Source organism: Xyrauchen texanus, chromosome 24 (genome assembly GCF_025860055.1).
Source record: "Xyrauchen texanus isolate HMW12.3.18 chromosome 24, RBS_HiC_50CHRs, whole genome shotgun sequence".
Taxonomy (NCBI): domain Eukaryota; kingdom Metazoa; phylum Chordata; class Actinopteri; order Cypriniformes; family Catostomidae; genus Xyrauchen; species Xyrauchen texanus.
Genome location: NC_068299.1, coordinates 14,876,611 through 14,896,258, shown reverse-complemented (window position 1 = coordinate 14,896,258; position 19,648 = coordinate 14,876,611). Strand labels below are relative to the sequence as shown.

Here is a 19,648-nt window from a genome sequence, read left to right as displayed (position 1 = left end):
ATGACACAAATGAACTTAAACTAAACATAAAGAGTGCTTTGCAGCGAAACCCACAGACACGCACACACAGCTCATGCATCTCCCTCTCTCTCACTCTCTCTCGAACTGGCGTCTCCGGCTCCCCTTTATCCATCTCCCGCTGATTGGCCAACTCAGTGCCAGGCACACCCTCAAGGCCCGGCCACGCCCTCCTCCTCATCACACATGAATTTTGAGTTTTGAAGTAATCAACAAATTCCTCTACATAAAAGAAAGCTAGCTGAAGTGCAATTATCGTTTAGCTACAATTTGCCAAGAACAAGATGAGACTGTTTTGTGGTCATAATTAACTTGATTGCAGATCAATTATGAATACTGACACAGAACTTTAGGTTCTTTAAATTAACTTTCATTATTAAGTCATAAATAACCATTAGATACTTTAATATGTAACAGATCTGTAGTTCATGTGTATTAACCATTATTATGCTCACTGTAAATGTAAATGTTTTGTGGGGTAACCTAAAAAATATTATTCATGTGATAACATCTATATTAACTATAAAACAAAACTGTTATTTAATCTGACTAAATCAATCTGACCAATTAGGTTACACCAACAAAAGTAATTTTTCGGGTTATCAAGTCAAGTCAAAATAGATCCTTGAGGTAACAATTGCAGGTTGCCACTTTTTTCAGTGTGGAATGCTTGATTCTAATAGGTCAGCCGCAGCAGTCTATGGTCAAATACTGAGCAAAATGTATATATTTCTGCTAAACTTAAATGACCAGTGTCCTTGGCAACCAATCTCAAACAGTGCTAGTTTCATGTCTCTTGGATCAGTCTACAGCCTTTTCTCATATAATACAATTATTTCAAATCAGTACTTACTGTCAATTTATTTATATGTTTGGTGAGATAATAAACAATCATAAAAAACTAAAATAAATGGAGTGGGATTTATTTGAAAAACCTAGAAACACTTTCCAATCAGAAATTGCTACTAAAGTAACAGACCATATTTTCAAGTAAAGGCTACAATAAATATAAAGAGTGCATAGTTTTTGGTACCGGAACCAAATGTTGTGAGTTTGTCAAAACCGTCAAAACAAACAAAAGAAAAAATTAAATTTATTTTTGTACATAATTTTTCAGTGAAAAAGGTTTTTAAAATCAATTGTTCCTTCCATTGTCTTAATGGGTCAATTTTGACCTAAAAGTATTTGAAATGTTTTCCAACTTTAGCCCCTAGCCCCATAATGTTATCTAGTTTCCCCTCCTGCTCATGCACATGTCTTCATAAATAGACTGTATTTTTAACAGTTTTGAACAGGTAATATGTAATAAATACGTTTACTAACATGGGTTTTTATTAAAGGGAACACTGGGGGGCAGTCTTTTATCACTGCCCCCCAGTGATAAAAGACCCATTGGATGTTATTTTCTCAGAAAACATTAAATGGCAGAAAGAACTGTTACAGCACCTTCATAAAATCCTGTAACACAGCAATAAATTGTTTGAAATGAGTGGGAAGGAATTGATGTACTGCAATGGACATGCAGAGTTTGCTTGTTTTGACTGCTGGAAAAGACAATAGAGATTAATTTGTGAAAATGACATGCACTAAAATTGTAACTCTTTTTTTTTCCTCATTATTATTGAAATCAACCTAAATTGAGACATCCTTTGCCAATTTTTGCAAAGTGATTTAATTTTTTTTCAATAATATTCAGAATGTAGCACTTTTCCCCCAATCATTTTATACTTTGGGACCACAAAAAAACAGATTTTGGTTCAACAAAATCAACAATAAAAATAATGATGAATTGTAAAGATAAAAAACAGTCATAAATACGATTTACTTATAAGCTAGAATATACATTAATTTATGTTTGAATTGAGTACAAATGTAGAATTAATGTAAAATCTCACACTTTCAAAAAGTTCACACTTAACTTATTCAATGTAGAAAGTACTTACTCTTTCTATCAGGAAGACTTGCAGACTTGAGTGAGATTTAAGATGACATTTATTTGATGAATATAAAACAGAAAAGTAATGTCTCTCTTTGGCGTAGGCCCCGTCTGGCGGTCCGAAGAAGTTGTACTCGGAACCGTCATAACCTGCCGGCGATAGGAGCCTACCCCCGTGCAGGACAGGGCTCAACTGGTGGTGGTTGGGTGGTGGAGGTTGCCATGTTAGCACACTGAAACAGCAATGTGATAGATTGTGAGCAGACTTACAAAGCTATGGCTTACATTTGATTGGCTGGGAATTACCCAGCTAATGGTGCGATGATGTACAGCTGCTAGTCTTCCCGCTAGAACTACACAGCGCTTACATTTCCTGCTATATTTACTACACCACAAAATATATTATCCCTTAGGTAGGACAATATATAACTTTCATAATTATTTGAAATAACACAACTAATGATCTATAAAGCATTACGTACTGTATAACTGAATAATTTATGTTAATGTAATTAATGTGTTATGAGTGACAGTTATTATTATTAAAGTGTTACTGAGCTTTATCTTGGTTTCAGATTTCTCAGTGCAAGTTCTTTAAAAGGTTTGGACTTTTACCTCTCAAGGCAAGAGTGTCTGTAAAGTGCTTAATCAGAAATAAAGGTCTTCATCTGAAAGCCTGTGTTGGATGTCCTCCCAGTCAGTGCTGGCCAAACCGCACAATGTGCCTCAGGCCTGCCCCTCTCTCTCTCTCTCTCTCTCTCTCTCTGATACTGTACATGATAGGAATGCATGCTACAGAGTACACCTGAAAGTTGCTGACTGAGCTCCTGTAGTGTGATTTCTTTGTGTTATTCAAAGTGTAAATAATTTGCAGTGATAGTTAGATATTGAATGCAAAACATGTTTCAGTTATTTAACAGACCCATGCATTTTAGTGTTTGAAAACAATGGTTCTAATTTTGTAAGTACTAGATTTATATACATGTATTTATCAATGTTAAAATACTTAATTTGTTTCCCAGCCTTCCCAAAAATAAGTGTTCAGTTTTAAATAAAATAAAAAGTGCTTATTTTAAATAGCACCCTACAGTAAAATCCTTTTGAATTTGCAGCCATTAAAAAGACATTACATTTTTATACAGTATACAAGATTACTAAATCTACTGTAAATGTTGACAGTTGTAGAATTATCTCATAAATTAATCTCATGAGATGAGATCAAAAAAGATCATTGTAAATTTGGTCTCCCTATAGCCCAAAAACTCTAAGAGAAAAAACTCCCAAGTATGTGTTTTATCTTCAACAATGCATAATGTATTAAAGGGTGGGCATCAAGGCGTGGCATTGTTTGGTTCTTCACACCAGTGGAATGTTAGACATACACATCAATGTTCAGTCCTTCCGATTTAAAAATTGTCCCTAGCCATGACCTTCCCATGGAAATATGCTGAGTGTCATAGTGAAATCATTGTCCATAGACTGAATATGCATGCTGGGAGAATGTTGATGTGAGAAGTTTAGCGCAGCTTTGGGCAGCAGATAAGGAAGGGCCAGGCCATCTAAAAACACTGGGAATTCAGTTGGAGGTATTAGAAAATATTGGAGGAATTATTTCAGACCATCACTTTGTGCCTTGAGAGTACAAGCTGGTGCCTCAAGAGATAGTCCCCAGAACATTTGCATCCCCGATTTGTCATTTAGTAGTGCTAGTTCAAACTACTGCATTGGAGCCAACAGTAAACAATGACACAGTTCTATTGGAAATCATGTAAATTAGTACAAATGTGAGTAAAGTTAATATAAAATAAAACATTGCTCATGATATTGCTTTCAGCAGGTATTCATCTGTTGTTCATGCTTTTTATTGACATTTCTCCTCCCTTCTTGTTCTGTTATAGTTCAATTATAGCAAATAATACTACTAATAATAATAATGGGAATTATGTAATCACCAGAACATGTCAAATCAAAACTACATTTTAGCTTCTTCAAAGTTGCCACCTTTGCCTTTGACAAATCGTGTGAATTCTCTCTACCAACTTTATGATGTAACATCCCAGAAAAGCTGGACACTTGTCAGTTGCTTTTCCTTCACTATCTGGTCCAACTTAAATTATTAAAACAAAAAATTACAAATTTTTGTTTCTTTACAATAATTAATATCATGTATATTTATATATAAAATCTATATATATATATATATATATATATAGATATATCTATATACATATATATATAAAGATTTCTTCAATATATATATATATATATATATATATATATATATATATATATATATATATATATATATATATATATGTGTGTAAATTGTATTTGTCTACAAACCTGATTTCAAGCATTTAAGCATATACTGAATCAAATTCAGTCAGATGTGTCCAAACTTTTCACTGGTTCTATAGAACATACAGCCTTTATCTTTTTAAATATAAATAGAGGTCATCCCAATGATTATTGTCTTTACAAATGATATAAATGCAATGGAGCTGCTCTGTCTGCTGAGGGCACAAGCACAGAGGAAGTACATCATCCACTTCAACATTCCTTGAATCACACAGACAGAGTCAGTTAGAACTGCAGGCTCCTCAGGGAGTGCTATGTGTGCCAGTAGCTACCTGACAATATCCAGTTTATTCTAGGCCCGGGGCTCCACAGCCAGACTCAGACAGATAATGGAACCATCCATCCACAAAAACTAGGCTGAACGCTTGCTGAATACATTCAAGGGGGTGGAGAGGGAGGGCTTGAGGAATGACATTAAAATAGTCATGGTTTTATAATATTAAAAATTTCATTTTGGTATACTGTGCTTTTTAAAACCAAACATAAGCACTGTCTTCATCTCTACAATTGTTTTTATTAGCCTACCAACACAGTGATCAAATATCAGAACACATTCCTGAGACTCCTCACAATGTCATGGCACATTTCCCTTTAGCTGTTGTCAGAGCCGAGGTTAAGAAGGAAATCATGCTTTTTCGTGTTAATAATGTTTCATGTCTGGTATGAAGAATCATGTCATAAACAGATGTCACTGCTCTGTTTATTTGAGATTCCCCATTACTTTACCACCATCTAGTGGTTTGATAGCAACAACATTCTAAGATAATGTTTTTTTTGTTTGTTTGTTTTGTATCATATATTATATATATATATATATATATATATATATATATATATATATATATATATATATATATATATATATATATATATATATATATATATATTCACAGAAATATGGCCCCTGTTCATGAATTAGGTTTTGTATTTGACTGCACTAAAAACTTAAGGGACAGACTGCCTCTCTTCCTTTTCCTCTTTATTTTATTATTACAGGTAGGCCTATGATATGTTGATGATACATTTTAATCTCACTATGTCACGAAATAAAACGCACACACATAACGGAGATAGTCACTCAATACAAAGGGTGGTTGAATACGAGCACTTAGAACTAAACACCTTTCAGTACACTGAACATCACTCACAAGACACAGAAAATGACATTGATCCTGTGAACAACTTCTTTGCTAACATCAACAATAACTGCCATTATTACACCGATGAACAGTTTAACAGTTCAATCAAGACCGAACAGCAATTATCCATTATCCACTTAAAACAGCAGAAGTCTGTATGCCAACTTTCACAGTATAAAACACTATCTAAAACAATTGAAACAGCACTTTAACATAATTGCAATAACAGAAACTTGGATAAATAGTGAAAAGGGATCAGATTTTGAAATTGAAGGATATGAAATGTCTTCTATTAACAGAGTAAATAAAAGCGGGGGTGGTGTGACACTGTATGTGGACAAGGATTTAAATTATAAGGTGGTGGAAAAAATGTCAATGGTGGTGGATAATTTGCTGGAATGTGTCACAATAGAAATATGTATGGAAAAAAAGAAAAATATTATTGTAAGTTGCATATACAGGTCACCAGGCTCGAATATTGACATATTTAAGGACTGGATAGAAGAGACATTTACAAAAACTAGCCAAAAAGTCATGTTCATCTGTGGGGACTTCAATATCGATTTATTAAACCCAAATAATCATAAAATGACTGAGGATTTTATCAACACCGTGTTTAGTCTAGGCCTCTATCCACAAATTACCAGACCAAGCAGAATAACTTCTCATTGTGCAACACTAATAGATAATATATTTACAAATAGTATACAAAACAATATAGTGAGTGGATTACTGATAAACGATATCAGTGACCACCTACCAATTTTTATAGTGTATGACAGTAACTACACTTTAAACAGACATGGGAATAAACCAATTTCCAAAAGGGTCAGAACAGAAGAAACAATGGAGGCATTTAAAGTTGATCTGCTAGTACAAGACTGGGAGTTTATTAATAATGAAAAAGATGTTGACAAAGCATATGAAGAATTCCTAACTATATTTAAATTATTATATTATAAAAATTGTCCAATTAAAATATATAGTAGGAAACAAAAACAAAATGATAGACCGTGGATTTCCAAGGGATTACAAAACGCCTGTAAAAAGAAAAATACACTTTATAGAGAATTCATAAAACACAGAACTATAGAGACTGAAAATAGATATAAGTAATATAAGAATAAGTTAACCAGTATTATGAGAACTTGTAAGAAAGAATATTACACAAAACTATTAGATAAGAATAAAAACAATATTAAAGGTATGTGGAACATTTTAAATCATATTATTAAAAATAATACTAGACAGGCTACTTATCCCCATTACTTTATTGATAATGATAAAAATATCAATAATATGGAGGATGTGGTTAATGATTTCAATAATTTTTTTGCAAACGTGGGACCAAACTTAGCTAAACATATCCCAGTTCCACAAACATTAGAAAGTAGATATAATAACTTAATAGAAAGAAATCCCAGTTCAATATTTCTGACAGCAGTTGATGAAAAAGAAATAATAGATATTATTAAAGGATGCAAAAACAAACCATCCACTGATCATGATGGAATAGACATAAAAATTATACAAAAAGTAATAGAGGGGATCGCTAAACCACTAACGACTATCTGCAATTTATCATTTCTAACCGGTCAATTTCAACAAAAATGAAAATAGCAAAAGTCATTCCTCTATACAAAACTGGAAATAAACACCACTTCACAAATTACAGGCCTGTCTCTCATCTGCCACAATTTTCAAAAATTTTAGAAAAACTATTTAACAACAGATTAGAGATATTCATCGATACAAATAAACTACTCACTGACAGCCAATATGGATTTAGAAAAAATAGTTCAACATCACTAGCACTAACGGAACTCATTGAAGAAATCACAAACTCCACAGACAAAAAGAAATATGCAGTTGGGGTATTCATTGATTTAAAAAAAGCATTTGATACAATAAATCATGAAATATTAATCAGGAAACTGGAACGAATTGGGATCAGGGGGGTAGTTCTAAACTGGGTAAGTAGTTATTTGAGAGACAGACAACAATTTGTGAAAATGGGAGATTATTCGTCTGAATGTCTGGGCATGACTTGTGGTGTCCCCCAGGGGTCAGTGTTGGGACCAAAGTTGTTTTTATTATACATCAATGATATTTGTAAAGTATCTGAAGTATTGAATTTTGTATTATTTGCTGATGATACAAATATATTTGGTTCAGGGGACAGCTTACAGCAACTCTTGGAATTAATCACTTCAGAATTCAAGAAAATAAAACAATGGTTTGACATAAATAGGTTATCAAATAAATTTGAGTAAAACTACATTCATGGTATTCGGAAATAGTAAGTCAAATCATCAAGTACAGATACAGATAGAGGGTGTTAAAATAGAAAGAGTACATGAAAATAAATTCCTTGGAGTGATCATAGATGAGAAGATTTGCTGGAAGCCTCACATAAACCAAACTGTCCAAAACTACTGCAGTCCTAGCAAGAGCTAAGCACATATTGGAGCTTAAATCACTTCACATTTTGTACTGTTCATTATTGTTACCTTATTTGAATTATTGTGTAGAGGTTTGGGGAAGCACTTATCTACATTCACTACAGCCACTAGTTATAATGCAAAAAAGAGTCATGAGAATCTTTCACAACGTTGGATTTCGTGATCACACAAATTTATTATTTTTGCTGTCTAAATTGTTAAAAATTCAAGATCTAATAGAATACCAAATTGCAGTATTCATGTTCAAAGCAAGAAATAGCTTATTGCCTGGGAATATATAAAAGATGTTTTCTGAGAGGGAGGGAGAGTACAATTTAAGAGGAAGGGGAAATTGTAAGAATAATAGATTTAGAACAACAAGGAAAAGATTATGTTTATCAATTTGCGGGGTTAAATTGTGGAATAAACTAAATGACAAACTAAAGCAATGCGCAAACATATTCCTATTTAAAAAAATTTATAGAGGAATTATTTTCAAGAGGTATCAAGAAGCACTGTAGTGAAAGTAGGAGTGCTCCATTGTCCATTGTTTATGTTGTTTTTCTTTGTTTGTTTGCTTTGTTATTTTTGGTTGTATTTTTTTTTTCCTTTTTTTGTTGCTTGAATAAGTACAAAATTGAGGTTAGAGAAATAAATACTTGTCAGTGGTCACAATGATGTATATGTGGGTATGCATGTGTATGGATGTGTGTATGTGGATGTTTATATATGCATATGTATGTGTATATGTGTATGTGTGTGTATATATATATATATATATATATATATATATATATATATATATGTGTGTATGGATGTATAGAACAATATGATAATAATAATATAAAAATTGTAAATTGAATGACTGTAAGAATTAAGGGGTAGGAGTATATAAGTTTTACTTCTTCCTACTCCTTTTCGCACATGAAATAGAAGTATGTCAACAGGAAAGAAGTATATATATTTTTTGCTGCTCATTTGTTTTGTTTTTTTCTCTTATGTTTTTAAACATTGTTTTATATTTTTATATACTTTCTTTTCCATGTTCGAAATAAAGATTTCAAATCAAATCAAATCAAATTATTATAAAAAAAAATTATGATGAAACATGCAGAAATGTACTCGAGTCAATGGAGCTTGTGGAAAGTCAATAAAACTGTCTAAATGTTGTGTTTTCATGTACACCATCAATCAGTCTAGATGCCTCATATCTGAGCCAGAATTATTAATGAATGAAATGATTTTCTCTCTCTCTCTCTTTCTCTCTCTCACTCTCTCTCTCTCTCTCTCGCTCTCTCTCTCTCTCCCCCACTCCATAGGCACTACAGGAGAGAAGGACAGATCAGCCCTGAGCCATGAGGCTTTCTTGCTTATGGCAAACTCCCAGAATGACATGGAGGATTGGGTCAAAGCCATCAGACGTGTCATCTGGGCTCCTTTTGGAGGAGGTAACCTTTACCTGATTCACACACTCAAATAAGGCCAATCAATAAGCATTAGCTTATGGGGTGATATCCTGATTGCTTCTACAAAAAGATAGACCATTTAGTTGTTTTCATAACAATTAAACAATTACAACTCTCCTTGTTTGGATTTGCTTGATCTATATATGGCACACAGAGCTTTGATCATATGCTGTGTGGCTGATAGAAATGCCTTTGCACACTACATGCACACTAAAATAATAACAGCACTTGCAGTGTCCAGATGAAGAAGTGTCTGCATCTTTAGGCATTGTGTTACAGTCTTTAATTAAATGTATTATTCATTATTATTTCGGGGTGAGTTAAATATCATTTTAGTGATATTACATATTCATCACAGGCAGTCTATATTATTTATCCCAGCCAGAATGATGTGTAGGGCATAGCACTGAGAACAGCAACATGACCTCACAAGAGCAGCGAGCAGCCAATGCACTTGTAGATCTGCTCAATATTTTAATAGATTATAAGTAAATTAGTACAGCTGATATATTTGAGTGAATCTCACAAAACCTTTCAAGAACATGTCCAAGATAGAGAAAAATAAAAATTAATTTGATTATGCATAAAGAAAATGTGCTGTATTACTATAAATATTATTGTAATGATTGTAAATAAATGTTTAATTCACTACGAATAAACACAAATTTTTGCATTACAGTAATGAGGTTTGGGACAAAAGGTGCTTAATTGTCATGAACATAATGCCATAATATATATATATATATATATATATATATATATATATATATATATATATATATATATATATATATATACTGTATATGGGAGCACTTTATTTTACAATGTTCTTGGTACACATTACATGTATTGACCATAGCAATAACAGTAAATTATGCATAATTACATGCAAATAACCCTAATCCTAACCCTAAAACTATAGTAAGTACATGTTGTTAATTAATATCACTCAGTACTTACTTGTGTAATTACACTGTAACAAGTACGCTGTAAAATACCTTTTCATGTGACAACACTGAAGAAATGACACTTTGCTGCAATGTAATGTAGTGAGTGTACAGCTTGTATAACAGTGTAACTTTGCGGTCCCCTCAAAATAACTCAATACACAGCCATTAATGTCTAAACCGCTGGCAACAAAAGTGAGTACACCCCTAAGTGAAAATGTCCCAACTATCCATGTGTGCTCACTGGATATCGTAATGTGCAAAGCAGAACCAGTACATTGCAAGGTAGTTGTCTGCATGACCAAACAACACAGTCCAGAAAAATTAGGAGATTTAGACATTTACTGAATGCTGTGGACTTTGTTTTTTTCGACAGTGTAAAATGTTGTGTTAGACTTATATGTGTTCTGAATATAATATTTGGCCACTGTATATAACGGTGCTTTCATTTACTTCTGATTTTTTTTCTTTTTCTTTTTTTTATTAGTTATATTTGGGCAACACCTAGAAGACACAGTACAATATGAGAAGAAGTTTGGGCCCCGGCTGGCTCCTCTGCTGGTGGAGCAGTGTGTGGATTTCATTCGGGAACAAGGTCTGAAAGAGGAGGGTCTCTTTAGGATGCCAGGACAGGCCAACCTTGTCAAGGAACTCCAAGATGCTTTTGACTGTGGGGACAAACCTCTGTTTGACAGGTAAAAGAAGAGCAAAATTTCATCAGCTTTCATTGTAAAGTCACAGAACATTGCTTTTCAGAATCATAAATATTCAGTGTTTTTTAATGTTATAATTTGCATTGAAATATAAACTGTTTATTAAACATCACTAAGAAGGCACAAAAAGGATGATTTTTCCCTGCTGAAAAAACTGTTTAGAGCAGCATGAGTTTCAATATTGGTCAAGACTGGTATATAGGCCTACTGGTTTATCCTGGTTAGTACTTGGTTTGGTGCTGGTAGACCAGCTTTACCATGCTTAATCAGCTTAAACAGTCAGTATGGTCATTATGATTAAGCTTGTTGACAAAAGGAAGTCTTGCTGGTGGGGATACCAGCATCCAAAACACAACATAGGCCTGACACAAGCAGTGCTGGTCTTTTAGGTAGAGTCTCCACTCATACTAGTCTATGTCCTGTTGTTTGGTCATGAAAATTCAACTAATGTATTTGTGAATCATCCTGACCTGTGTATGATCTCTTGCAGTAACACAGATGTTCACACAGTGGCGTCCCTCCTGAAGCTTTACCTCAGGGAGTTACCTGAGCCTGTAATCCCCTTCAGCAAATATGAGGACTTTCTAACCTGTGCACAGCTTCTGCTAAAAGATGAAGAAGTGGTGAGTCTGCTTATTTATCTGTGTTTTAGTAAGAGTTTGTGGAAGTTTCCCTGACACAGTTTCACAAGAACAGTTTGATTAAACTATGATTGTTTCAGGGGCCTGGGTAGCTCAGCGAGTATTGACGCTGACTACCACCCCTGGAGTCACAAGTTCGAATCCAGAGTGTGCTGAGTGACTCCAGCCAGGTTTCCTAAGTAACCAAATTGGTTGCTAGGGAGGGTAGAGTCACATGGGGTAACCTCCTCGTGGTCACGATTAGTGGTTCTTGCTCTCAATGGGGTGCGTGTCAAGTTGTGCGTGGATAGCGGAGAGTAGCATGAGCCTCCACATGCTGGGAGTCTCCGCGGTGTCATGCACAATGAGCCACATGATAAGATGCGCAGACTATAATATATATATATATATATATATAGGATATATAAATATATATATATATATATACATACTCACCTAAAGGATTATTAGGAACACCTGTTCAATCTCTCATTAATGCAATTATCTAATCAACCAATCACATGGCAGTTGCTTCAATGCATTTAGGGGTGTGGTCCTGGTCAAGACAATCTCCTGAACTCCAAACTGAATGTCAGAATGGGAAAGAAAGGTGATTTAAGCAATTTTGAGCGTGGCATGGTTGTTGGTGCCAGACGGGCCGGTCTGAGTATTTCACAATCTGCTCAGTTACTGGGATTTTCACGCACAACCATTTCTAGGGTTTACAAAGAATGGTGTGAAAAGGGAAAAACACCCAGTATGCGGCAGTCCTGTGGGCGAAAATGCCTTGTTGATGCTAGAGGTCAGAGGAGAATGGGCCGACTGATTCAAGTTGAGAGCAACTTTGCCTGAAATAACCACTCGTTACAACCGAGGTATGCAGCAAAGCATTTGTGAAGCCACAACACGCACAACCTTGAGGCGGATGGGCTACAACAGCAGAAGACCCCACCGGGTACTACTCATCTCCAATACAAATAGGAAAAAGAGGCTACAATTTGCAAGAGCTCACCAAAATTGGACAGTTGAAGACTGGAAAAATGTTGCCTGATCTGATGAGTCTCGATTTCTGTTGAGACATTCAGATGGTAGAGTCAGAATTTGGCATAAACAGAATGAGGACATGGATCCATCATGCCTTGTTACCACTGTGCAGGCTGGTGGTGGTGGTGTAATGGTGTGGGGGATGTTTTCTTGACACACTTTAGGCCCCTTAGTGCCAATTGGGCATCGTTTAAATGCCACGGCCTACCTGAGCATTGTTTCTGACCATGTCCATCCCTTTATGGCCACCATGTACCCATCTTCTGATGGCTACTTCCAGCAGGATAATGCACCATGTCACAAAGCTCGAATCATTTCAAATTGGTTTCTTGAACATGACAATGAGTTCACTGTACTAAAATGGCCCCCACAGTCACCAGATCTCAACCCAATAGAGCATCTTTGGGATGTGGTGGAACGGGAGCTTCGTGCCCTGGATGTGCATCCCACAAATCTCCATCAACTGCAAGATGCTATCCTATCAATATGGGCCAACATTTCTAAAGAATGCTTTCAGCACCTTGTTGAATCAATGCCATGTAGAATTAAGGCAGTTCTGAAGACGAAAGGTGGTCAAACACAGTATTAGTATGGTGTTCCTAATAATCCTTTAGGTGAGTGTATATATATATATATATATATATATATATATATACAGTGCATCCAGAAATTATTCACAGCGCTTTACTATTTCCACATTTTGTTATGTTACAGCCTTATTCCAAAATGGATTAAATTAATTATTTTCCTCAAAATTCTACAAACAATACAGAATGACAATGTGAAAGAAAATTGTTTGAAATCTTTGCAAATGTATTAAAAATAAAAAATGAAAACATCACATGTACATAATTATTCACAGCCTTTGCTCAATACTTTGTTGAAGCACCTTTGGCACCAATTACAGCCTGAAGTCTTTTTGTGTATGATGATACAAGCTTGGTGCACCTACTTTTGGGCAGTTTCTCCCATTCTTCTTTGCAGGACCTCTCAGGCTCCATCAGGTTGAATGGGGAGCGTTGGTGCACAGCCATTTTCAGATCTCTCCAGAGATGTTCAATCGGGTTCAAGTCTGGGCTCTGGCTGGGCCACTCAAGGACATTCATAGTGCTGTCCATAGCCACTCCTTTGTTATCTTGGCTGTGTGCTTGGGGTCGTTGTCCTGTTGGAATATTAACCTTCAGCCCCAGTCTAAGGTCCAGAGCACTCTGGAGCAGGTTTTCATCAAGGATGTCTCTGTACATTGCTGCATATCCCTCAATCATGACTTGTCTCCCAGTTCCTGCTGCTTAAAAACCTCCCCACAGCATGATACTGCCACCACCATGCTTCACTGTAGGGATGGTATTGACCAGGTGATGAGCGGTGCCTGGTTTCTTCCAGACATGATGCTTGCCATTCAGGCCAAAGAGTTCAATATTTGTTTCATCAGACTAGAGAATTTTGTTTCTCATGGTCTGGGAGTCCTTTAGGTGCCTTTTGGCAAACTCCAGGCGGGCTGTCATGTGCCTTTTACTGAGGATTGGCTTCCATCTAGCCACTCTACCATACAGGCCTGAATGGTGGAGTGCTGCAGAGATGGTTGTTTTTTCTGGAAGGTTTTCCTCTCTCCACAGAGAAATGCTGGAGCTGTCGGAGTGACCATCGGGTTCTTGGTAACCTCCCTGACTAAGGCTCTTCTCCCCCGATCGCTCAGTTTGGCCGGGTGGCCAGCTCTAGGAAGCGTACTGGTGGTTCCAAACTTCTTCCATTTACGGATGATGGAGGCCTCTGTGCTCATTGGGACCTTCAATGCTGCAGACATTATTCTGTAACCTTCCCCAGATCTTTGCCTTGATACAATCCTGTCTCGGAGGTCTACAGACAATTCCTTGGACTTCAAGGCTTGGTTTGTGCTCTGACATGCAGTTAACTGTAGGACCTTGTATAGACAGGTGTGTGCCTTTCCAAATCATGTCCAATCAACTGAATTTACCACAGGTAGACTCCAATCAAGTTGTAGAAACATCTCAAGGATGATCAGTGGAAACAGGATGCACCTGAGCTCAATTTTCAGTGTCATGGCAAAGGCTGTGAATACTTATGTACATGTGATTTATTTTTAATTTTTAATACATTTGCAAAGATTTCAAACAAACTTCTTTCACGTTGTCATTATGGGGTATTGTTTGTAGAATTTTTAGGAAAATAATTAATTTAATCAATTTTGGAATAAGGCTGTAACATAGCAAAATTTGGAATAAGTGAAGCGCTGTGAATACTTTCCAGATTCACCATATATTATTGTTTCATAAAAAAGATTGCTTCACTAATTTTCACCTAAAAGTTTGTTTTCTGTATTTCTTATGTGTCATGTTTCAATATGTGTCTTCTAAAGGGACTCCCTGAGCTTGTGAAGCAGGTGAACACTCTTCCTCAGGCTAATTATAATTTGTTAAAGTACATTTGCAAGTAAGTGACTTAATAGCTTCCCAATCAGCTTTCTTGGTGATGTTTACAATTAATTTACTGTGATTGAATAATAAATGATTGTCTGATTTATTCACTGCATGTTTTCATTTAGATTCTTGGATGAGGTGCAGTCACATTCAAATGAGAACAAGATGAGTGTTCAGAATCTTGCAACAGTTTTTGGACCAAATATCCTTCGGCCTAAAGTGGAGGACCCGGTTTCAATGATGGAAGGCAAGAACATTCTTGATGTCACAAGGGTGGACATTGCAATAGTTAAAGAGCCTGATATCTGATATTAGACATTTAACATTTAAAAAGTACAAAAAATCATACAGCATAACAGTGTTTCAATGGCCTAAAAATGGATAGTAGAGAAATTTGAAGGTATTTTTATGCAAACTAATCTGTCACTAAAGCCAAATTAGGCATATCCCAAGATTGTATCTCTGCAGAAAAATTGGCAAATTTCATTCAGTGGGTAGTGTCAAACCGGGATGGGCGATTCCCTACTTTCATTGCATAGTTGAAAAATGCCCATCCTGGTTTGAAAACGGCCACAAATTGGGAAACGCCCATTGTTGTTCCACAGAGGCCTATACTTTGATATCCCAGCATGATCAGGTTGTGAGTTGAGCCTTGAAAGCCATGAACTAAACCATCCAAATTCAAGAGATACAATAGAATACAATAGGAATGAATCATATCATGCCAACATTAAAGAAGATGTAAAACCACTGATCTATATATATATATATATATATATATATATATATATATATATATATATATATATATATATATATATCAGTGTCTAAAATTTAAAAGTACATTTTCCTAATTAACCTTTCATTATTTTGCAAAAATTGTTGGACCCAGTTAATTGCAATATTTTTGCAATTCCATATTTGATTTTAAGAACATTTTGTTTACTTATGTGTGATAACAATTTTGGTAATGTGTTGGGTCGCCATTTGATGTTTAGTTTAAAAGTTCAGAACCTCTTCTCGTCTCTTGTCAGGAACCTCTCAGGTCCAGCACCTGATGACAGTGTTGATCAGTGAACATGAGCTGCTATATGTTGGGACAGAGGGAGATGTTTCGTCTGAGCAGACAGAAAGCTGTCCTCGGGCCATGGTGGAGTGGATCTCTGAGGAGGAGCCTCTGAACTGCCCATCACCAAGTAAGACTTCCCAAATGGTAGAGAGTGTTTCTGGTAGTGCCACATCTTTGGAAATCAATGCAGGTGCCCCAACCACTGCCAAAGTGATAACTCAGGGAAAATCTGGGGTGAGCCCCAGCAAGCAGGCAAAATCTCTTCCCTCCTGGAAGTACTCCTTCAAGAGTGGAGGGGTACGTGCTCAACCCGCAAAAATTGGGGGCTCATCTGTGGACGTATCCAGCCTGCCCAGCACTGGAAACTGGTTAATGAATGGGCTTTCATCTCTGCGTGTTCATCGTCGTACGTCTTCAGGAGAACGGATGGGCAAGGATTCAGCTCTGTCACACCGTTTGTCCACTTATGACAACGTGACCTCTTCTAGTCTCAGCGTGCCCAGTGCCGCAAGTACGCCCTGGTCCACGTCCTCCTGCGAGATCTTAGTGGCAGACTCGGTGGGCAGTGACCCCTCTGGATTGAACTCTTTGAAGGCTGGGTGGTCAGTTGGAGGATCTGTTCAAGGGCAGGGGGAGGACAGGAGTTCAGAGGTCACAGACAGCAGTGATGCACTTGGAATGTGTGTGAGCAGTGCAGGTTGCAGTGAGAATGGGAATTTAGAAGATCTGGCGACCATCACAGGAGGTAATGAAAATAGCACGACGGCACTTGATAGCCTGGTAACAGAGCTGAAAGACGAGTTGAAGAAGCAGAAGATCAACTATGAATCACGAATACGAAAGTAAGTTTAATTAATAAAATAGGGGAGACCGGGACTAGTTGTCACACTAGGAACATTTGGAGTCAAAAGTCCAATCGCACAAATGTCTTTTCTAGTTCATAACCCTCTTATATTACAACAAAGTACATTTACATCCTATTCTTGTTGTATCTCTTGGGTAAACAAGCAAACATAATCAAACCCCACTGACAGACATTAAGGCAAGGGTCAACTATGTTATAAAGGCAGACTTTTACCGAAGGTTTCAATGTGTTCTTAGATCAAAGGTATTTTTTTATGGACGTCAAGTCATTTTTATCGGTGCTAGTTCTCACATGTGTCATACATTTTAACTATATATATTAATTACAATATTTTTTGGCCCAATTTTTTTTTTCTAATTTTGTTTGTAATCTTTTCCATTTTTATTGTTTAATGAATACAACTCTTTTTTACTTTATGAATTTTGCTGCAAAGCCTATAATAGGCTTATTAATCTAAGCATTTATTTAAAGAGAGGTGTAGACTGCACACTGTCATTAATGCAAAAAGGGAACACTAAAAAAAGAGGGAATATTGAGAAGTATTTCCTTAAACTTTTTAAACTAAAAATACATTTGTAAAAACAAACAAATATTTTAAATTAGAAAAATAAAAACTAGAAGCATTTTCACGCAGACTTGTAATAATAACTTGCATTTCCTGCTATCTATATCTATGGGCAGTGGTGGCTCAGCGGTTAAGGCTCTGGGTTACTAACCAGAAGGTCAAGCCCCAACACCACCAAGACACTTTGAGCAAGGCTCTTGACCCTATCTGCTCCAGGGGCGCTGTATCATGGCTGACCCTGCACTCTGACAAAATATGCATATGTATATATGCAAAATATTTATGTATAATGTGTGACAATAGATCAATTATTATTTCTGTGTATTTATGTAATACATATGATTCATAATATATATATATATATTTCATTCTGTTAAGGCTTGAGGAATCATGCATAGCTCTGCGCTACCAGATGGAGAGACTAGAGGAGGAGTTAGACCAGGAGAAGAAAAAGCATCGCATGTTGGAAATTAAACTTCGCAACTCTCAGCGGGCCCGTGAGGACGCAGAGAACCGGAACCGTTTACTTCAACATGAGATGGAGGAGTTCTTCTCCACTCTGGGAGATCTAACCTTGGGAACACGGACACGCAAAATTTGACTATCCCTTTGATGGTTCAGTACTCATTTAACACTGAGAGACTGTGTTGTAGATTGAATTGTGGAATCTCACTGCTCATGCATCATGAGTATTCAGAGGTAATTTCATGCTGTTTTGTTACAGCTGTTATCATGTGTAGCAGTTCTACTTTTCCCTTTTATCTTCAATCATAAGTTTTAGGGTATGGTTCAATTACTAGCAGTCATTACTTTAATAACATGCACAGTAAATACCAAAGCATTACCTTCCTGATCAGACTGTTTGCAATATTTGCCCTTCAAAAAGGCAGGCCATTACAACAGCAATGGATTTTAATGCATGTTATGAAAGAAATCCTGTTTTATTGTCTCTTAAAGTTCTCCCAATTCCATTTGTAATTAACAAGTCTATACCATTTAATACCAGTCACCATTTATAGTCAAGCTGCATCCTATCACACTGTGCCTGACACTACCAAACACAATAGTATGTCATCGATGGCTCAATCAGACTACAAAGACAAATGTTATCAGCAAATCCCTTCATTGTAAGTAAAAATGCACTATATAATTTTTTTTTATTTTTTATTATTAGACGAGGTAACATTGTAGCCATAATATGTCAAAAAATAAATAAATAAATTGACTATTAGAAAAAGGACCAGATAATTTCAGTTGCAAGATTGTCAAGGCTAGTATTTATTTAAGCTTATTAATGTAAACCTAGAATTATTCCTCGGGTTTTTTTTTTCAAAATACACTCAATGAACGAGTGTATTTATACAAAAGATGACAGAACTAAGGCTGATATATACTTGAATGTGTTCGTATAAAGTAAGACCTTTTGTTTTCTTGTTAAGTGGTAATTTTTTACTGTTTATTAATTTCTGTTTGCAGAAAGTGCCAAAGTAGAGGCCCTCAGAAAATGGGTATTGATATGATTTCATTTTAAATCAATACTCACTAGCGTTAATTAAATACATTTACCATTGCCATCAAAATTGTGCAATGTTGTGACTTCATGATGTACTAAGAAAACCATAAACAACTTGTAATGAGTGACCTAACAACTAAATCATACTGACTAATAACACATTGCAGTGAAAACTGAGTTCTGTATAAAGTTTTCAAAAACACTTTCAAGGGCTTAAAAAATGCATCTTATGTGATATAATGTATAAAGCAAAAATGTCCACTGTCAAATCAAATACTGTATATGTGAATAACTTTTTGGAAATAGGGAACAATGTTATGACAAATTATGACAGACACTAAGCAAACCAATTTTCTGACAGTTTATTTCTATTTTTCCAGTTGTAATGATGTTAACACAGTTGAATTTACGTGCACTCTAAAGAGGTGGTAATCTGTAAACCCTACAAAACAACTGCATCAGTTTGTGAAATGTAATAAACTCGGCTCCATGATCATATAGTTCTTGTAAATTTTT

At 35.8% G+C, this 19,648-nt stretch overlaps 1 protein-coding gene across 2 annotated transcripts in view; it reads left to right on the top strand.

Annotated features, from left to right (window-relative positions):
* The window catches only part of LOC127617704 (rho GTPase-activating protein 22-like), a 35,283-nt gene extending 15,651 nt beyond the window's left edge, over positions 1-19,632 (top strand). For both annotated transcript variants that reach the window (XM_052089759.1, XM_052089760.1), the window contains 7 exons: positions 9,212-9,340; positions 10,793-11,000; positions 11,509-11,641; positions 15,060-15,133; positions 15,246-15,367; positions 16,155-17,031; positions 17,998-19,632. In XM_052089759.1, the coding sequence (XP_051945719.1) occupies positions 9,212-9,340; positions 10,793-11,000; positions 11,509-11,641; positions 15,060-15,133; positions 15,246-15,367; positions 16,155-17,031; positions 17,998-18,220 (1,766 nt within the window). In that variant the 3' untranslated portion in view covers positions 18,221-19,632. The remainder of the gene's footprint in view (positions 1-9,211; positions 9,341-10,792; positions 11,001-11,508; positions 11,642-15,059; positions 15,134-15,245; positions 15,368-16,154; positions 17,032-17,997) is intronic.
* Positions 19,633-19,648: the final 16 nt, after the last annotated feature.